At 44.2% G+C, this 16310-nt stretch overlaps 2 protein-coding genes across 2 annotated transcripts in view; both read left to right on the forward strand.

The window, feature by feature from the left end:
- The window catches only part of LOC143135698 (NLR family CARD domain-containing protein 3-like), a 219438-nt gene that overhangs the window by 79470 nt on the left and 123658 nt on the right, over positions 1 to 16310 (forward strand). The window lies entirely within an intron of this gene.
- Positions 1 to 16310, forward strand: part of LOC143135891 (NLR family CARD domain-containing protein 3-like) — an 83704-nt gene that overhangs the window by 56195 nt on the left and 11199 nt on the right. The window contains exons 4-5 of the mRNA XM_076296235.1: positions 1367 to 1480; positions 6357 to 6470. Of these exons, the coding sequence (XP_076152350.1) occupies positions 1367 to 1480; positions 6357 to 6470 (228 nt within the window). The remainder of the gene's footprint in view (positions 1 to 1366; positions 1481 to 6356; positions 6471 to 16310) is intronic.

Consider the following 16310-nt stretch of genomic DNA (forward strand, 5'->3'; position numbering starts at 1 on the left):
ATTCTGATACATGATCGCATGACAGCAATGGCCACTCAGACAGATGGCCCACTCATGGCAAAAATCTGGACAAAAGTCCAAAAAGGAGGACTCACTCACTCTGTCCGGACAGAAGGCTCAAAAGGCTCATGGAACAATAAAACTGATTCTAGGCCTCATTGTTTTTATAACTCTATCATATAGTCAAACTTCATACATTTAGCGAAACTGTGGCTGAGTGTTTTCTTACCTTTGGACTAGTTGACTGGTCTTAATTTAAATGTCCGTCTAGTTGATGGGGTAATTAGTCGCTAGGAGCTGCCAGGTCATAATCTACAGGAACAACACCCATGAGCTCATTACACTGTGCCATATCAGAGTCTCGGAACACATGACTGCAGTTACTGTACAAACTTGACTTGCAGTTATTACAGTTATTGAGAGTCTAAACTGTAACTTTTATTTGGACAAGATTCATCCTCAGTCCACATAGCTACACATTTCTACCAGGTTTAATGAAAATCAGGCCAGTAGTTTTCTCGTAATGAGTGAAGAGGCCGAGGGGGCTGCAGGTCACAGGAGACCAGAGTTTGCACTACACAGCTGTGTAACCATGGAGACTTATGATAATACTGTTAGCATGAACAAAGCATCAACAGTGACCAGTGCAGGGTGGGTACAGAATGCATAAACACACACACACACACACACACACACACACAAACAAGCATGTACATCTGTATCTGTTATACAACGGTTGTGTGTGTGTGAGTGTGTTTCTGTAACACCATGTCCTAGCAGGACTGTCAATATTATCTGTCTACGCTGAATCCGTTAAATATGCCCTTCTATTGCATCATATTTCTCATTTAAAATAGCAGCGCAAAGCGAGCGACAGAAAGAAAAAGACACCGGGCGTCCGACAAAAGTTCTCAAAACGTTGCGCTGCTCGCGTCACTTGTAGTCAGGACACTCCATTTGAAAACAATGAAAACAATTGGTGGGCAATTCCATGGAAATTTACGTTTTTTGTAACATCCATAACACCAATAAAATGTAATGGTATGATTTGATGTGAATGATTACATGAAATTTGAGCATTTGTTATTTTGGCTGAAGAATGTACATGAGAAAAATTGCACAAAAAATGAATGTTATCATTCACATCATACAAATGCCAAGGCATTTCACTGGCGTTATGGATGTGACAAAAAGTACATTTTCCATGGAATTGCCCTGGAATTAAACAGATTTTAATTTCCGCTAATGTTCGCCCGCATCGCGTCCAGTTAGGACATGGTGTAAGAGGGGGTGCTTGTAACTTAACTGTGAACGCATTTAATCATTGATGTTCATTTTGAGGTGTTATGTGTCTTTGTGATTGCAGACCACAGACACACAGACCTCCATCTCCAGTGCCTAGTGGTGTGTCCATGAAGAGTGATAGGTCCATGGATGATATGCCCAAATTCAGCAGTGGACCAGTTCCATCAGGAATAAAGTGAGTTTGGACATATGTGTGGTTCACTCATACACATGCACACACACACACACACACACACACACACACACACAAACCACATGTAGATCTGTATAATATTGTATAATGGTTATGTATGTGTGTGTAAGAGGGGGTGTTTGTAACATTTAACTGTGAACACATTTAAAGCATAACTCACAGTCAAACTTTCGTTTAAAAGCATTATTACTTCCGAAGCACCACTTTTAAGCTTGTCCACGTTGTCGTTTTCGGGTGAAATGGCCTTTTGAATGGGAATGCTAGGGGCACTACGATTCTGATACATGGTCGCATGACAGCAATGGCCACTCAGATAGATGGCCCACTCATGGCAAAAATCTGGACAAAAGTCCAAAAAGGAGGACTCACTCACTCTGTCCGGGCAGAAGGCTCAAAAGGCTCATGGAACAATAAAACTGCTTCTAGGCCTCATTGTTTTTATAACTCTATCATATAGTCAAACTTCATACATTTAGCGAAACTGTGGCTGAGTGTTTTCTTACCTTTGGACTAGTTGACTGGTCTTAATTTAAATGTCCGTCTAGTTGATGGGGTAATTAGTCGCTAGAAGCATTCCTACTCCAGAGCTGCCAGGTCATAATCTACAGGAACACCACCCATGAGCTCATTACACTGTGCCATATCAGAGTCTCGGAACACATGACTGCAGTTACTGTACAAACTTGACTTGCAGTTATTACAGTTATTGAGAGTCTAAACTGTAACTTTTATTTGGACAAGATTCATCCTCAGTCCACAAAACTACACATTTCTACCAGGTTTAATGAAAATCAGGCCAGTAGTTTTCTCGTAATGAGTGAAGAGGCCGAGGGGTCTGCAGGTCACAGGAGACCAGAGTCTGCACTACACAGCTGTGTAACCATGGAGACTGATGATGATACTGTTAGCATGAACAAAGCATCAACACGCACCAGTGCAGGGTGGGTACAGAATGATCACACACACACACACACTCCTGTATCTGTTATACAACGGTTGTGTGTGTGTGAGTGTGTTTCTGTAACACCATGTCCTAACAGGATCCAATATTATCTGTCTACACTGAATCCGTTAAATATGCCCTTCTATTGCATCATATTTCTCATTTAAAATAGCAGCGCAAAGCGAGCGACAGAAAGAAAAAGACACCGGGCGTCCGACAAAAGTTCTCAAAACGTTGCGCTGCTCGCGTCACTTGTAGTCAGGACACTCCAATTGAAAAGAATTGGAGGGCAATTCCATGGAAAATTACGTTTTTTGTAACATCCATAACGCCAATAAAATGTAATGGTATGGTATGATGTGAATGATTACATGAAATTTGAGCATTTGTTATTTTGGCTGAAGAATGTACATGAGAAAAATTGCACAAAAAATGAATGTTATCATTCACATCATACAAATGCCAAGGCATTTCACTGGCGTTATGGATGTGACAAAAAGTACATTTTCCATGGAATTGCCCTGGAATTAAACAGATTTTAATTTCTGCTCATGTTCGCCCGCATCGCGTCCAGTTAGGACATGGTGTAAGAGGGGGTGTTTGTAACATTAACTTAAGGTGACCAGATTTCTGAGACAAAATCCGTGGATATTTTCAGTTGAGAAGCGTAAAACATGTAATGTTTTCATCTTTGTAAGCTTAAAACGGGGACACTGTCCCAGGGCGTCACTAGACGAGAGCTGCACTAGTCCACAAGCCCCTCTATAGGGGGGTTCGGGGGCATGCTCCCCCGTAAGAAAATTTGGTATATTTTAAACGTTTCAATGCATCAATTTGGTGCACTTTTGAAAAGAAATTCAGAGGTTAGACTTCATTATTCTTATCTATGGATGGAAATATTTGTGCTGTAGCCTAAACTCGCACTTCAGAATTTTAACCATGCACACACAGGTGGAATAGGCCTAGTTATAATATTGCAATAAGTTATGATATTGCCCAACCACAAAGCATATTTTCTTCATAGTTTCACAGTTCAGAAATGGTCCAAAATAGTATTGGCTACATTTTCAGCACTCCATGAAATTATATCCTAGTGGTGTTGTTCAGCTAGTTAATCTAGCTAGTTATCTTGGTCATTGTAATGCCTAGGCATATCTTCTTTTTTTCAGTGCTATACCCATATCTGAGAATGTATTAAGTGATAACATTTGTCTTATGTAATAGGACCTATGTGTTGTCAGTCTTATATCAAGAGAAAACTAGAAATGCAATTCCGAGGAATTACACGAGGGGATGCAATCTGCTGATTAGGGTGTTGGTGGGGCTGTTGAGCTTGCTGCTAGCTGGTTGGTAGGGTAATTGTGATACCTGCAAAGGTGCTTTTGGAGTAACCAAATTTGAATCTTGTGTGACATGGCATTCTTGAGATATCACACTCAAGGTGTTTTTGACCTTGACATTTGACCTTCAACCTCCAACATCAACTCACTTCAACTTTGAGTCCATAAAAACACTTCTACCAAATTTGAAGCATGTACGTCAAGCCGTTCTGGAGATATAATGCTGAATGCATGAGATATGGCTGGGACTTTTATTTTGACACACAGGAAACACTTTAACAGGATGTGTAGTTCAGGTAGAGCTAGATTTTATGCTTAGAGGCTGAGACAGTTGAATTCCTCACAGGTGACACCTGTGCCAGTGTTCTGATTAGCCTGGGAACTGCTCTGAGAACTACTTAACGAGCGCAGCTGGCTCTATTATGACATCACAGCCCCCATTCAAGTCTATGGGGGAAAATACACTTTTAATTACAAATATCTCAAAAAGTATAAACTTCTCAAAAATGAAAAACGGATAGGACGGTAAAGCCTTGGAAGATCTACAGAACAGTGTTTGAACCAAATTTGTACGTTAAGCGGTTTGGGCTGAATAGCGCGCACAAAAAGGTAAAAAGAAAAATAATAATAATAAGAAGTTTTCGGATTTCAATAGAGGGGATGCATCCCCTCTAATAACTCACGTCTCATGATTTTCTTTATATTTTAGTCTTAATGTCACTAGGAAGCATGCCAGTAGAAATACAGGCTATATTTATATTGATAGCTGATTGTCTGGAATCTGGCAATATGAGAACCATTGTGGTGGCATAGGCCTACTCTGGCTAAACAATTTACAAAATGTTTGTACTGACATAAATAGTTTAGGCTATATGAGATTAGGCCTACATTATAATTAATACTTATACTTATACTTAATTATGGCCCAAGTTGGAGACCATGTAGAAATGTGTTGCAATTTCAAAACCGGACTACTTAGGAACCTCTCGTTGTAGGCCTACTGAGGCTGGAGTTGTTACATAAGTTCATTGTTAATTTTCTCGCGAACCATTTATCACAGCAACTTGGCGCTAATATCATTGGAAAGCTTAGATTCCATTCAGGTGATATCTGCATATGATATGTATGCTATCTGTATGACGAGTACTCCGCAATTTTAGTTTAACCTGGACTTGAGCAGCTGGCACATTCGTGATGAATAGTTTAATAAGTCCTCCACACAAGTGGTTTCATTTCAAAGATCCTACCGCGCTGCTATTCCACCAATCGAGATAGCCTACCAGAAATATGGGCATTCTAGAACATCTCTGCGGTCTGAGCTGAGCGCTTGCCTTGACTGGCTTGAGCCTGTGCGTGAAGGGTGCGCAACTATACGTTTGGACAGTGTTTTCTTTCTTTCTTTTATTCCAATTTCGGGTCTGTCAGTCACAGTGAAAACCGGGGACTTTTCCAGGGACAGCTCCAGCCGGGGACAGGTCCCCGAAATCGGGGACTGTCCCCGGAAACCGGGGACGTCTGGTCACCCTACATTAACTGTGAACACATTTAGTGCTCAGTACTGGGCCCCCTTCTCTTTGCTATCTACACCACCTCCTTGGGACAGATTATCCGTTCGCATGGCTTCTCATACCACTGCTATGCAGACGACACACATCTCTATCTGTCCTTTCCACCTGATGACCCCTTGGTTTCAGCACGGATCTCGGATTGCCTCTCAGACATAGCTACATGGATGAAGGCACACCACCTCCAGCTGAACCTCTCAAAGACTGAACTGCTGGTCCTCCCAGCTAAACCTACCATACACCACGACATCAACATCAAATTTGACTCCCTGTCTGTTTCACCTACCAGGACTGCAAGAAATCTAGGAGTTGTTCTCGACAACCAACTAAACTTCTCAGATCATGTTGCCTCAGTCGCCCGGTCATGCCGTTTCGCACTGTACAATATACGGAAAATCAGGACTTATTTAAATCAAGATGCCACCCAACTTCTGGTTCAGGCAATAGTCATCTCACGACTCGACTACTGCAACGCCCTCCTGACAGGTCTCCCAGCCTGCGCAGTGAAACCACTTCAGATGATCCAGAACGCGGCGGCGCGCCTGGTCTACAACCAACCCAAGAGGGCACATGTTACCCCGCTACTCATCCAGCTACATTGGCTACCTATGGCGGCCCGCATCAAATCCAAGGCTCTAACGCTTGCCTACAAAGTAGTCTCCGGTTCTGCTCCCACCTACTTGAATGCCTTCATACAGACATACGCTACCTCCAGACCGCTGCGCTCCTCAGACGCTGCGCTCCTCCTTACATGAGAAAAATTGCACAAAAAATGAATTATCATTCACATCATACAAATGCCAAGGCATTTCACTGGCGTTATGGATGTGACAAAAAGTAAATTTTCCATGGAATTGCCCTGGAATTAAACAGATTTTAATTTCCGCTAATGTTCGCCCGCATCGCGTCCAGTTAGGACATGGTGTAAGAGGGGGTGCTTGTAACTTAACTGTGAACACATTTAATCATTGATGTTTATTTTGAGGTGTTATGTGTCTTTGTGATTGCAGACCACAGACACACAGACCTCCATCTCCAGTGCCTAGTGGTGTGTCCATGAAGAGTGATAGGTCCATGGATGATATGCCCACCTTCAGCAGTGGACCAGTTCCATCAGGAATAAAGTGAGTTTGGACATATGTGTGGTTCACTCACACACATGCACACACGCACACACACACACACGCACACGCACACACACACACACACAAACCACATGTAGATCTGTATAATATTGTATAATGGTTATGTATGTGTGTGTAAGAGGGGGTGTTTGTAACATTTAACTGTGAACATTTAAAGCATAACTCACAGTCAAACTTTCGTTTAAAAGCATTATTACGTCCAAAGCACCACTTTTAAGCTTGTCCACGTTGTCGTTTTCGGGTGAAATGGCCTTTTGAATGGGAATGCTGGGGGGACTACGATTCTGATACATGGTCGCATGACAGCAATGGCCACTCAGATAGATGGCCCACTCATGGCAAAAATCTGGACAAAAGTCCAAAAAGGAGGACTCACTCACTCTGTCCGGGCAGAAGGCTCAAAAGGCTCATGGAACAATAAAACTGCTTCTAGGCCTCATTGTTTTTATAACTCTATCATATAGCCTAGTCAAACTTCATACATTTAGCGAAACTGTGGCTGAGTGTTTTCTTACCTTTGGACTAGTTGACTGGTCTTAATTTAAATGTCCGTCTAGTTGATGGGGTAATTAGTCGCTAGAAGCATTCCTACTCCAGAGCTGCCAGGTCATAATCTACAGGAACAATACCCATGAGCTCATTACACTGTGCCATATCAGAGTCTCGGAACACATGACTGCGGTTACTGTACAAACTTGACTTGCAGTTATTGCAGTTGTTGAGAGTCTAAACTTTTACTTGGACAGGATTCATCCTCTGTCCACATGGCTACACATTTCTACCAGGTTTAACCAGGTTTATCAGGCCAGTAGTTTTCTCGTAATCCAAACCAACAAACTCCAACAGACAGATGAGTGTTTACATTACCTCCTTATATATCTCCCATAGAGAAAATGGGAAAATTGACTGGTCACTTTATAGTTGCCCTGTGCATATAGTCCATGCTGCACATAGTCCATGCTGCACATAGCCCATGCTGCACATAGCCCATGCTGCTGCACATAGTCCATGCTGCACATAGTCCATGCTGCTGCACATAGTCTATGCTGCACATAGTCCATGCTGCACAGAGTCCATGCTGCACATAGTCCATGCTGCACATAGTCCATGCTGCTGCACATAGTCCATGCTGCTGCACATAGTCCATGCTGCACATAGTCCATGCTGCTGCACATAGTCCATGCTGCACATAATAGTCCATGCTGCACATAGCCCATGCTGCACATAGTCCATGCTGCACATAGTCCGTGCTGCACATAGTCCATGCTGCACATAGCCCATGCTGCACATAGTCCATGCTGCACATAGCCCGTGCTGCTGCACATAGCCCGTGCTGCTGCACATAGCCCATGCTGCTGCACATAGCCCATGCTGCACATAGCCCATGCTGCTGCACATAGTCCATGCTGCACATAGCCCATGCTGCTGCACATAGCCCATGCTGCACATAGCCCATGCTGCTGCACATAGTCCATGCTGCTGCACATAGCTTGTGTGAATTGGACACCCATGTGGCTCACATGCAGTATAATAATTATGAATTTCAGTACATTTGACTTAGTATATGAATATAAATGTGTTGACTAATCTGTGGCGGGCCGCCATGAAATCTGAACCGGCCGCCACACAATAATGTTCTACTGTATGTTATACTTTACTGTTAGATAAAATACTTTCATTGAGCTGCACTTTTTATGCACGCAGCCTTTCCTTGTCCCGCCCTCTCTCGTAACAAACCCACCAGAGCCGTATATATACGGCCCTCCTCTGCATGTACATTTAACAAAACATTAACCATGGTTGAAGGATTGTTGTTGCCACAAAGAAGCATTGCATAGAAGACGGCGGGCTAAATTACTATTAAATCTGCTTAGCATCGTGACCATCCTGCTCAAATTTGTTCAAAACTGCTGCATTCAAGTTAACTCTGCTAAGGTCTTATCACAATGTAACTCGGTTTATCGGACAGGCTCTGGGTCAGCACTATCGAGTAAATTCTGTAATATCTCTCACTAGATTCATTCAGGGTTATCTTAAGGTTCGTACAGGAGGACTGCAGTAATGCTCAATTGCTAAGTCTTGCACCCAAACCCACAATAACAACAGCAGACCAATCAGATTATGTATCAAAAGATAAGCTTGTATTAATAGGAGGAGTCATCACATTAAATCGGAATGCATCAGGAAAAATGATATAAAAGAAAATTGAGTATGTATATTCTGTATATTAAATGTAGACACTGGACCTAATTTTCAATTGTGTTTCTAATTACCAAAAATGTGTGGTGTATAATATGAAATACCAAGGCAGATCTTAAAATACCAGTGAAACGTGTGGTGTATAATATGAAATATCAAGGCAGATCTGGAAGTACCACTATAATGGAACGTGTGGTGAGTAATATGAAATATCAAGGCAGATCTAGAAGTAGGCTACCACTAATAAAACGTGTGGTGAGTAATATGAAATATCATAGCAGATCATAAGGTTCCGCCTTAGCTTATAGAACATGTAGTGAACCACAGGAAATCACACATGAAATATTAGACAATACAACTCAAACTATGTTGGATCCAACAACCCCCAAAAGAAAATGTAAATGTCCTTAAGTTTGAGATCTCATAAAAAAAAATGGAATCAAGAGCTCGAGCTGAGATGAATGAAAAAAAAGAGGAAAAGTTGTGCGTGTTTCAGTACGAAAGTTCTGATCAGTATGTCCCGTCCTACCACGCTCCTGGGCGAGATCAGTCCGTGGGAAGGCGTCCTACTCTCAAGGGGAACTTCTCAGTCCATGGAACACAAGCGAATACAGTGGGGGAATGACGCTTCGAATCCTCACCAATGCATGCACGGCACTCAGGGGGTGAAAAAAACCAGCCTGCACACACGCGCACAGCGATTAGCAAAACTACATTCTGGAACTATCCTGTTCATCAACATTTGGGATAAATAATTCATTCTCCATGTCGTTACATCTTAATATGAACATACAGCAAGTGTTTATATCAAAAGACACAAGTATTACTTTTCTTCATTCCAATTCATCTCCTAGCTTATTCAGCTATAGCACAATAGCTAGGTGGCTAACACAGCTAGCTTATATGAACGTACTCCACCGTAATAACATGAGGTTTGCAAATTTCACGACAGTTACACATCACACTTGTACTAATAGTCAACCTATCCTGACTGGTTATAATTATAATTCAATTATTTTCATTTGACATGTGTCTGTCGTGAACAATTTAGCTAAGTGTCCACGTTTCAATAGTAAGTTACAGCTGAACACTTAAAACTCACCAGGATAAGTTCAAAAATAAAATCAAAAGTTCTTCTCGGAAATCTTCAAGGTTTCAATTACAACTCTTAGTCTATTCTATCTGTTCTGTGTTGTATGTAAGCGATAATAAGCTATTTGCCATACATCTTATGTGAAATCTCTGTATCTGGTGGATGGTGTGAGTGTGGGAAAATGGAAGGGAAGAAAATTAAGTATCGTTTCTCTACAAGGGGAGGGACTTAGAGAGTATCCGATAACACCCCACCACCAATACTAATGCAGCCAAAGCTAGGGACCACTCGCCTCAAGTGGGTGAAACTAACGAGGGTTACACTCTCCCCCTCTAAACCGCATGAGTCTCTGCATGCGAGTACGGCCTAACAGAAGTCTGTAGTGCGGATTCTAGATTTTCAAAGAAGGAACTAATGGCTAGGATTAGTGGCTTCCCTAGTTCATCATAAGTCAGCTTGCGAGGCTGATACTTTGGCCTACTTGATCGTCTGACTTCAGGCTGTTCTGCAAGCTGTACTTTGGGCCTTTCTTCTTCAAGGTCAGAAACAGAAAGAGGGGTAGGTTCTGATTCAGGGAAATCAACAACAACTTGGTCAGGGCAGTGAGCAGTTCTTAACTCTGGACTGGCCACATGGACAGATGGGGCTTCACTGCGAGAAGACTGAGGAGTATCTTCAGGGCTCTGGTCTGTAATTGTCTCATCATGTGGCCTAAAAGCTGGCTCTATCAGCTCATGGGTATGGCCTCCTTCCAGTATAACAGGGCCCGAAGTGATGTCTGGCGACGGCATGCTGGGGTATAGTTCATCCATACTGTCTGACAATTCATTCTCAAAGTCATCTGGACATCCTGGCTGGTTTTTGGATTCTTGGGCTCTAAGTTTCATTCTTCTGACCTTTGGAGAAGGGTCCAGCTCTTTGGCTTCTTGCACAGGTAGAAACCCACATGGCAACAGGAGGTCCCTGTGTAGGGTTCGGTGTGGCCCTTCACCTGCTTCTGGTTTCACTACATAGACAGGACTCTCCCCAATCTGTTTCATGACCACATGAATCTTCTGCTCCCATCTATCTGCCAGCTTGTGCTTACCCCTGATGTTGACGTTACGGACAAGAACGCGATCTCCTGTGAAGAGTCTTACAGCTCTGACTGTCTTGTCGAAGCGGGACTTGTTTTTGTCCTTTGTCCTTTTCGCACTTTCACTGGCCAGGGAATAGCTTTCTTGGAGATGTTGTCGGAGGCTCTTGACATACTCTGAGTGGGTGAGGTGGTTTCCAGTGTTAGGACTAATTCCAAGGACAAAGTCTATGGGAAGTCGAGGCTGTCTCCCAAACATTAATTCGTAAGGTGAGTATCCAGTTGTATCATTTCTTGTGCAATTATAGGCATGCATCAGAGGCTTCACATAATCCCTCCAATGGTGCTTCTCTTTGTCCTCTAATGTCCCCAACATTCCCAGGAGTGTTCTGTTAAACCTTTCCACTGGGTTACCCCGAGGATGGTATGGGGTTGTACGGACTTTGGTCGCACCTATGACTGCACAGAGTTCTTTGATAGTTCTCGACTCAAAGTCCCGGCCTTGATCGCTCAACATGCGACTGGGGAAGCCGTAGTGGACAATGAAATTCTCCCACAGGGCCTTTGCTATGGTCCTTGCTTTCTGATCTCTTGTTGGCACTGCCACTGAGAACTTTGTAAAGTGGTCGGTGATGACGAGTATATTTCGCGTGTCACGACTGTCAGGCTCCAGGGACAAGTAATCCATACAAATGAGCTCAAGTGGGTATGTGGTTGTGATGCTTTCCATTGGTGCAGCCTTTTGAGGCACCGTCTTCCTCCGGAAACAGCGCTCACACATCTTGCATTTTTCCTCTATGGCTTTGGCCATGCCAGGCCAGAAGAATCGCACACGGGCAAGGTGTAAGGCACGTTCAGGACCTAAGTGACCCACTTCATCATGTATGCCCTGCAGAGCTCTCTCCCGAAACTGCACGGGAAGTACCAGCTGATAGGCAGGGCGGCCATGGTCATTCCACTTGCGGTACAGTACGCCATTCCTCAGCTCCAACTTGTGCCACTGTCGCAAGAGGAACTTTACTTCAGGGTGCTCTTTATTGACTTCTCGGGAGCTGGGCTTCTCCACTCTAGCAAGGAACCGGGTGACAAGACTGATGTGTGGATCCTTTGTTTGAACTTTCTGCCAGTCTGCCAATGTCATGGATGGCAAAACATCTTGTCCAAATGAGTCAGGCACCGACGAAGCATCAACAGCAAGTGACTCTACGATGATGCTGTCAAAGCAGTGTCTGCCCTTGGAGATTACAAGGTGGCGTTGGCATATAGCTGAGAGCACTTCACAGGAGATGCTGCTACCAGCCACATCCAAAAGCCGTCTCTTGAGGTCCTCTATTCTCTCTGTCTCTTTCAGGAAAGCGTCATCTTCACAGGGAGGATCTTGTGGTCGACGGGACAACCCATCAGCATCTCCATTGGCTCGGCCTGCCCTGTACTTGATGTTAAAACGGTAAGTAGAAAGGGCAGCAAGCCATCTGTATCCAGCAGCATCCAGCTTGGCAGACGTTAAAACATATGTGAGGGGGTTATTGTCTGTCAGGATGGTAAAGTCACACCCATACAAGTAGTCATGAAATTTTTCACAAACTGCCCACTTAAGGGCTAGGAATTCCAATTTGTGTGTGGGGTAGTTCTGTTCGCTCTTCGACAGTCCCCTACTAGCATACGCTATGGCTCTAAGCTTCCCCTCTTGCTCCTGATATAGGGCAGCACCTAAACCTTGCCGGCAGGCATCGGTATGAAGAATATACGGCAACTGTGGATTGGCAAAGGCAAGGATGGGGGCAGAGGTTAATCTTTTAATGAGTGTCTGGAAGGCTGCTTCGCATTCAGAGGTCCATTCATCCCCAAATGGTACCTTTGGATTTGAATGGCTCTCCGCACTGGGCCGCTTGTATACCTTTCCCCTTTTTCTTGCTGGGTGGTAACCCGCTGTCAAGTTGTTAAGTGGTTTAGCTATCTTGGAGTACCCTTCGACAAAACGCCGGTAGTATCCTGCAAAGCCTAAGAAACATTTCAACTCCTTTTGGTTAGAAGGACGAGGCCAGGACATCAAGGCTGAAACTTTATCAGGGTCTGTGTGAACTCCCTGAGCATCCACTACGTGGCCCAAGTACTTCACTGAGGTTCTGAAAAAATGGCACTTTTCCGGGGATAGTTTCAATCCGTAATCCCTCAGACGATTGATTACCTTCATAAGACGGTCTTCATGCTGTTCTAATGTCTCTGAGAAGACTATTAAGTCATCAAGAAATACAAGCACTTCATTCAGATGTAAATCTCCAACACACTTTTCCATAAGGCGTTGAAAGGTACTTGGTGCGTTGGTCACTCCCTGAGGGAGTCTGTTGAATTCGAAGAAGCCTAAAGGACATACAAATGCTGTCTTATGTTTGTCCTCTTCGGCGACCTCTACTTGATAATATCCTGACTTAAGGTCCATCACAGAGAACCACTTAGCTCCATTTAAAGCTGTGAAGGTTTCCTCTATGTTTGGGAGTGCGTATGCATCTTTAATTGTGCGGTTATTCAGTTTTCTGTAGTCGATGCATAGTCGAATAGTCCCATTCTTTTTCTTTACAACTACAATTGGGGAGGCGAACGGGCTTTCCGACTCCCTAATGATCCCTGCATCAAGCAATTCTCTCAGATGTTGCTTCACAGCTTCTCTATCAGACGGGTGGATGGGCCTTGACTTTTCTTTAAAAGGAGTTTCATCCTGCAGTCTAATGTAATGTTTGACCGCTGTGGTATGGCCATAGTTTAGATCATCAGTGGCAAATACTTCTGGAATGCTGCTAAGCTTTTCTGTGATGCGTTTTTTCCATTGTTCTGTGAGAGGTGAATTCTCAAGATCAAGCTCAAGCTTGTTATAGAGAGAACCTATTTGACTTGAATCACATCGGGCAGGTTCAAGTGGTGTGACACATTGAGCTGCGCATATCTGTGCAAGGACACTACGTGGCTGGAGAGTGATATTGCGATCACTCACATTACACAGAACGACGGGGATCTTACAACTAGCTTTGTGAGGGATGTTCACTAGAGCAGGTTCCATGAGCACTCCGCCTGGCAGTGGGCGGTTCTCATGTGGCTCAAGCACAAAATCAGTGTGGGTGGCATTCTTCCCCATTCTAACAATGCCAGTGATGCAGAGTTTCTGCTTTGCAGGGATGGTGAGGATCTTTTGTCCTTGCAACTTTACAGTATAGGGCCGGTTTGTGGTCTCATGAACTTTGGCAATGTGGTGGAACAGCTGTGCATAGCCATCTTCAGAAGGGATCTGGAAGAGGGATTTGAGCCCGTCAGGTCCGACGCCATCTTGATAAAGTCTGTCAAGGACATTGGTTCCAATCAGGAGGGGAATCTGACAGTTCAGGTGATTTTCTGGAACTACAAGTGCAAGAGCTGTTAGGTCTTCTTTCTTACCAGTAATTGACTTGGGAAAAGAGATGCTTATTTCAATGTAGCCAAGGTAGGGGACTTTTTGGCCACCGGCACCTTCAACTTCAAGGAGGGAATGAATGGATTGAATGGGAAAAGAAGGCAGAAAGCTCTTGCAAAAAGGCTCTGAAAGGGTTGTGACCTGTGAACCAGTGTCCAAGAGAGATTTGCATGGTACACTCTCGACAAAAACTGAGGCTGCACAGCGAGGGCCTATAAGTCCTGACGGTAAGGGTGGAGAGACATGATAATTTGTTCTAAAGTCTTTCTGCGTGGTGACATGACATTCTGCTTTTCTGGGACTAAAGAAACGTGACTTCTCAGCTCCTGGGTGTCCCACAGCAGGAGCTGTTAATAGTTTAAAGGGCAAGGAAAAGGGTTAGTCTGAAATCTGGAATTATCCTGTTTCTCCTTCAATTCAGATTTTTTCTTCTGGACCAGCCCTGGGTTGGCATCTTGGGAACACTTAACAGCGATATGCCCATCTTCGCCACACTTGAAGCAAAACCACGCTCTTGGCATTCCAGGGACCCTCATGGGCCTTTGATGAGCAGTACTGGCTACAAGGCAGCTGCTCCTCTCGAAGTGTTCTCTGGGGTCATTTACCTGTTGTGACAGCCTCTCCACTTGCTTAGCTAGGGCATCGATTTTCATTTCCAGTTTATTGGTATCGTCTTGATTTTCTGCTTGTTTAGTCAACTTATTCAGCTTCTTTTCTGGCTTTGAGTTCTCACCTGAGTTGTGTTGAAGCGACAGGACAGTGTCGTGTTGGTGCATTAGGACTGGGTCATTATCATAAGCAGGCACGCCTAGAATGGCATGGGCATGTGAAGCAGCTCGGGACGTTCCTAGATGTTTTTTCATGCGATCATATTTTGCAGACCTGCGGTCCTCCTCAGTCCTCAGCATGAGAAGCAGATCTGAGAAAGATGGTGGGTGTTCTTTCTTGAGCTCCAGCTGCAGGCTCATGATAAGGTTCTGATCCCAACAGCCCCTACAGAATTGACGGAGAAGTAGCTTGCTTGCATCTTTCGGAGAGGCTCCCCCTCGGAAAATGGCTTTAGTGAGGAGTGTGTGCAGCCTATTGAGGTAAATTGATGGCTTCTCACCATTGTTTTGGCTACAGTTCAGGAAGGCCGCAAACAGTTCTTCTCCATCCTCAACGACACCGGCTGATTCAAGCTGAGCAACATATGCACTGGGGGGAGAATCAATGCCAAGAGGCTTTACAACATCTGTTGCAGGGGTAAGTAAGCTTTCAAGAATCTTTCTCACCTTTTGAGAGTCAGACAAAGAAGGATCACTTATCAGGAGGTCGACCTGAGTGCGCCAGGTGTCATAGTCTACCTGCCCGTTGGGTCTTGGGGTGCGCCCAGAGAATGTACGAAGACGGGAATAGGGAGAAGAATGTAATGTTGTTGGCCCACTGCGAATGACATGTTCAACGACTACCTTTTGGACGTGTGGGGGGTTCAGAATGGTTTCGTCGATGTGAACAGGGTTAGCTGAATTGCTCAGGGAAGATGCGCTATAAACGTGCTGTGCAGGAACGGGTTCAACTGTCACACTCGGGTTGCTGAGCTTAGTCGGTAAATCACCTTGAGCACCTTCAGCACCTTTGACACATTGTAGTTCAGTCTGTAGTATTTTCAGGAACCCAGCTCTGCTATCTCCTGCGACAGCCTTGAGATCATCCAAGTAGCGAAGGGCTAACTTTCTTCCTACCTCCTCTTGATACATGGCTCTTATGGTCCTTACATGCCACTTTACGCTTGGATCGTTTGGACTAGATATCTGACCTAGGGTGGCAGGGTCAATCTTGGCAATGGACTGGTCAGACTTGTACTCTATTAGGGCCCTACCCTGCAGCTGACCATGCTCATCTGGGATTCTGACAACTTCAGAAATCATCCCATTGGCTAAGAAAACATCCTCTAACTCTTTATTAGTACAAATGTCCTCTATGCCTGTGACATAGAGGGAGTTTTGCCCGTTAACAGCAAATCGCTCA

The sequence above is a fragment of the Alosa pseudoharengus genome, unplaced genomic scaffold, assembly GCF_046254945.1.
Source record: "Alosa pseudoharengus isolate Yale_2024_CS ecotype anadromous, Long Island Sound unplaced genomic scaffold, YU_APseudo_1.1 YU_APseudo_1.1_scf_1, whole genome shotgun sequence".
In the NCBI taxonomy this organism is placed as follows: domain Eukaryota; kingdom Metazoa; phylum Chordata; class Actinopteri; order Clupeiformes; family Clupeidae; genus Alosa; species Alosa pseudoharengus.